Below are 6,000 nucleotides of genomic sequence, written 5' to 3' on the forward strand. Positions count from 1 at the left end.
GCCCCGCGGGGGCCAAAACAGCCGCACCGGCTGGGACTGCGACGCTGGCGACCCCTCTGCCTGGGTATCTCCTGGTCTGTGGGCAATAAGAGTTCATCTGGAAATGCGGCGTCCACTCACCCTCTGCACTTTCACTGGGAGCTGAAGTCCTGAGCTGTTCTTAGGCGGCCATCTTCCCAGCATTCCAATCTATTTATCCTTTTAGTTGGCCTTCTTAAACTTTTTAGAATCAAATCAAAATAAACAATTCTTTTGGTTAAATTAATCAAACTTTAAGTTGGCAGAATCATATTCTTGACAGTCATTAAGAAAAATAGTATCTTTCTTCAGTACTGCTAAGAATTACATTTTCACTCTTTAATTTTAGTGCATCAAAACAAAACTCATAAGCTTTTTTCTATTTAATACATTTTTTGATACATTCTCATGTTCATAGTGACTGAACATGTAAATAATATATTTCAGTGCCTCCTCATGACTCTGAGGGCCACAAACATCTTTTAGCTTGATCCTGTTTGCAACCTGAAAAGTCATACCAGAGACAACTTCAACAATCATGGTTCTCTGTAACAATGAAAGTGTTAAAACAGCAAGAGTAAATTTAAATGCTGAGTTAACTCTGACAAAAGGACACTGAGATTTTCTAGGGCATGGTTTAACACTTATTTTTAAAGATCATTGCTTTAGTGCTGTAAAAATATATCACAGTCTCTGTCTTAACTCTCAGCTGGATATTGAAATTTGATTTAATTATGTTTTAACATTCCTGATTATTTTCAGCCTCTAGCACCGTGCCCAAACTCCAAAGAATCTATGGCAGTGTTTGAACAGCATTGTAAAATGGCACAAGAATATATGAAAGTTCAAACAGAAATTGCATTGTTATTACAGAGAAAGTAAGTTATTTTTATGAATAAAAATAAAAATACATTAGTATTTGGAGTTTAAAATATGATAAGGTACAATATTGTTTGAAGCCTTGAAAACATTATAGTTTTTAGAATTAGTCATTAAGTATACTTTCAACTTGTTTAAGCTTTAGGCACCCTTTTACTAAAAATTTTTTATGGAAAACTCAATTCTTTTGACTCTTATCATATTAGTGCTATTGTTCTCAGAGGTGTTTAGATTTATTGCTATAAAGATTTGTTTTCTTGCACATAGATAAAATAATTTGATTTACTAACGTTCAGTTGTGCCTTCTCTTAGAAACATTTTTGTACATTTTTTCCAGGTGTATGTTTAGGAGTAGGATTACTTATTAATAAGACTGTATTTCTTAAGTGTTTTTCTGAGGAGTTATAGAAACTGCCTTCCTCCCTTTTTAAAGAAATCCAGTCTAATTTCCTTACTACTGTATTCACAGTTCTTAAATTTGTATGAATCTTCAGTTTTCTTAAGCATGACTTTCATGAAATTTTACACTTAGGAAACTAATTTACTGGTAGTAACTAAAATGAAGTGTTACAGAAAAAAATTATGGTAACTTTACATATGTATGATAATAGGATTCCCTTCATTAATTTTAATCTAAATAAATGAAAGCTGTTTTTTACAGTAATTTGTGATAAATTTTCTGTATGGACTTTGAAGCCAAAAGAGAAAAAAATTGTTTTATCACAATTTATTGATATAGTGATTTAAGTGAAACCAACCTGGTATTTGAAAGGTAAGCCTAAATGGGAAATTTTAGAAGTAATTATGGAACTGCTGGCACATTATGTTGAAAAAGCTTGATTTCTTATTTCACGTATTTAACCTATACTTTTCCCATACTTTAATCATTTGAAAGAATAATTCTATGCTGGAAAAAACAAATGGTGGATTAGGGTGTTGGCTGTGAAAACTATGACAGTTTTAACCAATTTTAAATACTTTAAGAAATAGTATTAGGTAGTTATTTTGCTTGAGGACTTTTTATTAATTATTCATTTATATCCAGTAACCTCACTTTAGGAGATGCCTAAAGATGCATCTTTTTAGGGAATACTTAATAGTTCCCAAATAAAAGGGACTTAAATAAGTTTATCAGACTGTAAAAGACTGAGGGTCTTTCCTGAAAATGCTTGCAAATGTAAGTGGTTTAAAATAAGTGGTACTTTTTATTTTTTCTCACTGCTTTACAATGGGAAAAAGCTTTAGATTGGATAGCGTTTATTTTAATTAGCTCGCAAACTTTCTATTAGCTTACCACTCTCTACTAGAGTTAAATAGGTTTGTGACTTCAGAGTGTGAATGAGTATAAAAGTAGAATGTCAGTGATAAAAACTTCATGTTATTTTCCCGTAGTCAGATAGAACCTTTCCCAGCCTTTTTCCTTTCTTTTTTTTTTTTTTTTTTTTTTTTTGAGACGGAGTTTCGCTCTTGTTACCCAGGCTGGAGTGCAATGGCGCAACCTCGGCTCACCGCAACCTCCGCCTCCTGGGTTCAGGCAATTCTCCTGCCTCAGCCTCCTGAGTAGCTGGGATTACAGGCACGCGCCACCATGCCCAGCTGATTTTTTGCATTTTTAGTAGAGACGGGGTTTCACCATGTTGACTGGGATGGTCTCGATCTCTCGACCTCGTGATCCACCCGCCTCGGCCTCCCAAAGTGCTGGGATTACAGGCTTGAGCCACCGCGCCCGGCCTTTCCTTTCTTCCTACACAAAAAAGAGAATAGAAAATGAAATTTTCTGAAACTTTTACTTTACCATTTTATCTACTTCACTAATTATCCAAGTACAGTTACTTAATAGAAGGATTATGGTATTTATATGGTTACACTAGAAGTACGTGAGAGTTCCACTCCAGCCCATAATTATATTTGAGTAGTGTAGCTAAGATGCAAATGATAAACCCAGAATAAAACTTCTCATTAATTGAGCTTCCATCATCAGCTAGTAAGGTAGGAATTTTTCCATCATGTGTAATATTATGTGGTATTTGTTTGTAGGCAAGAACTAGTTGCAGAACTGGACCAGGATGAAAAGGACCAGCAAAATACATCTCGCCTGGTACAGGAACATAAAAAGCTTTTAGATGAAAACAAAAGCCTTTCTACTTACTACCAGCAATGCAAAAAACAACTAGAGGTCATCAGAAGTCAGCAGCAGAAACGACAAGGCACTTCATGATTCTCTGGGACCGTTAAATTTTGAAATACGCAAAGAAAGACTTTTTTTAAGGAAAGGAAAACGCTTATAATGACAATTCATGAGTGTTAGCTTTTTGGCGTGTTTTGAATGCCAACTGCCTATATTTGCTGCATTTGTTTCATTGTTTATTTTCCTTTTCTTATGGTGGACATACAATTTTACTGTCTCATTGCATAACATGATAGCATCTGTGACTTGAATGAGCAGCATTTCTCAGCTTCAAAACAGATGCAGTGAACTGTGGCTGTATATGCATGCTCATTGTGTGAAGGCTAGCCTAACAGAACAGGAGGTATCAAACTAGCTGCTATGTGCAAACATCATCCATTTTTTCATTTTAGATGTGGAACCTCAAGAATGACTTTATTCTTGTGTCTCATCTCAAAATATTAGTAACTTCTTCCCAAAAGATGGTATATACCAAGTTAAAGACAGGGTATTACAAATTTAGGGTGATTGGTGGTATATTACAGAAATACAGAACCTTTAGGGATAGTTCAGTGTAAGGGCTATGATGCCAGCATCCTTGGATCGGTACTGAACTTAGTTCCATCCATAAAATATGTAAAGGTAAGTGGCAGCTGCTCTACTTAATGAAAGCAGTTTTACCAGATTTTGTTAGACTAAAATTTGATTGTGATATATTAAACAAAATGGAAGTCTTTTTTTTTTAAGAAGTAAAGATTTTTAATTCTGTGACTGTGTGTATGTGTGTTGAAACTGTAAAGCTTTTATGACTCTAATACTAACCTCTTAAATGAAATTAAAAGGCAAAAGAACATGATTGAGCTTAAATGATCATTTCTTCCTGCAATGATTCTTGGATTGTTTTCTCATGTATTTGAGAAAAAAAAAATGAAGAAAAACAATGGAAAATGACAATAATTGCTCTAGCTTAAAAAAGGCTTGGGCTTAGATTTCTTTTATCATACCAAATGAAGAATAAATTAGGCAAATAAGAAGGACATTAAAGAAGTAAATATCAATTCAACAAGTATCCTAATTATCCTGGATATTGGAATATTTGATTTTTCCTTACAATCCCATTCTAGAATGCCTGCAGCCTTTCAACACTTTTGAAAGAATTTCAACACCTATAAAGAGAGTATTTATATTGTTAATAGTAACTTTGCTACCAAAACCATCAGAATAACTTAAAAGTAATAATAATATGACTATACAAATTGTTTTTTCAGTTGGTGTTAAAATAAGTCACATTTTGATACCGGTACATGGTGCCTTTTAAATAAGGATGTCATCAATCTGATTTTTATAGCATTAATGTTTTCTAAAGAAAAAGTTCAAAATGAAAGCATTAATTGCCGTGATTATTAGAATTCTATCATGACTGTATTGCAGTTTTTGCTCTATTTCAGATAAGCAAGTTGATCAAAGAAGTTATCAAAACTATTCTTAAAAATGCTAAAGCAAGTAACTTTTTCTTCCATTATTTTTTCCTCCCACCACTGAATTTTATAATGAATTTCTTGTGTATACAAGCAATACAGGTGAAGGACAGTTTGTACTAAACTGTTGTATTTAGCTTCTTCAAAATCTATTTTAGAAAGCTTCCTGGAAATAAATGTCTTCCATCATTTAGTTTAAATAAAAGGAGTATTGTTTCCAAATAATTTGATTACCTAGCTGAAACTGATACTGGGTTCAGCATAATAACTGTAGACTAAGATAAAGCATGACACATCCATAGCATTGCTGCTTGTGTATACATCTGTCACTCCACCGAAAGGGACCTAGTCACTTTAAAGAGGCCTTTTATCTCGGAACACGAGATATCCAAGCGTGAATGCTAAGGCTTGATGTTTCCATTAGCATTTAGCATTCAAGATTTCAGATCTTATTTCTAGTCATTGATGTGTTTTACTGTATCAGAACACACTTAAAGGGAAATTTAATTATAGTTTTTACATGTAGTCATTTCATAAAAATATCCAAATAGGTAAATGGAAGAAAATAGTAGATTTTAGTCATGGTACCAAATGCAAGAGGCTGTTGAACAGTTGCTTGTTTGTTTACAATAAGTTCTTTGGGATTTTCAGTACTATAGTTGCCCTAGACATTGAGTACAGTTTAGCCTTACTCTGTTTTTAAGTAGTTGTGTTGTCAATTTCATACTTTTAAGTCCTAAAATCCACAGCCAGTTTCCTCAGTGTCCTCAACCATCCAACGTACAAATAAAAATGTTAACAAGGAGCCATACTTATTAGTTCTGTTTTTACAGTTTATTCTGGCCTTCATTTTTTGGGTAGAAATTGCAAACAGGCAAGCAAGTGGCCAGAATGCCCCAGTCTAAGAAATTCAAAAACTATCATTGAGTAAGCCCTAATTACATTTTACTTTTGCCTCCAGGGAAAGAAAGCAAGCTTTCATCTAATCTAGAGGGAAGTATTCATGAGCAATAAAAATCACTTTTTGAGTTAAATAAAAATCAGTTAAGAATATTTACCGTATAGCAACACAGTATATAAAGATTTGTTAAAAGTTGTTTACAAATGTTTGACTGTTTCTGCTGAAGTATTTTAGAGTATTGAATGTCTTCTCTCCAAGTTTCTTTCATGTTCCTAATTTCAGCTCCTGTAGCCAGAGATCACAGGTCTTCCCTGTGAAATTTTTGTTTCTTTCTATAAATGTGTGTGGTTTTCAGTGCTCAACTCCTCTGTCTTCAAATGGTAGTAAGTTCTAGTTCTACTTATGTCATTTAGAACATTTTATGTCAAATGATGTAATGCAGAAATTCTTGTGCATACTTGTAATTGAAGGAAGCTTTTTAGATTTATTTTTGTTTTTAATAAAATTCAGATTATTATTCTAAACTAGTACGTAAAAGTGGTGAATGACTTGTATCA

At 33.5% G+C, this 6,000-nt stretch overlaps 1 protein-coding gene across 2 annotated transcripts in view; it reads left to right on the top strand.

Annotated features, from left to right (window-relative positions):
• The window catches only part of MAP3K7 (mitogen-activated protein kinase kinase kinase 7), a 77,064-nt gene extending 73,144 nt beyond the window's left edge, over positions 1-3,920 (top strand). For both annotated transcript variants that reach the window (XM_010333781.3, XM_010333782.3), the window contains 2 exons: positions 781-896; positions 2,935-3,920. In XM_010333781.3, the coding sequence (XP_010332083.1) occupies positions 781-896; positions 2,935-3,115 (297 nt within the window). In that variant the 3' untranslated portion in view covers positions 3,116-3,920. The remainder of the gene's footprint in view (positions 1-780; positions 897-2,934) is intronic.
• The last annotated feature ends 2,080 nt before the right edge of the window (positions 3,921-6,000 follow it).

The sequence above is a fragment of the Saimiri boliviensis genome, chromosome 4, assembly GCF_048565385.1.
Source record: "Saimiri boliviensis isolate mSaiBol1 chromosome 4, mSaiBol1.pri, whole genome shotgun sequence".
NCBI classification, from domain to species: Eukaryota; Metazoa; Chordata; class Mammalia; order Primates; family Cebidae; genus Saimiri; species Saimiri boliviensis.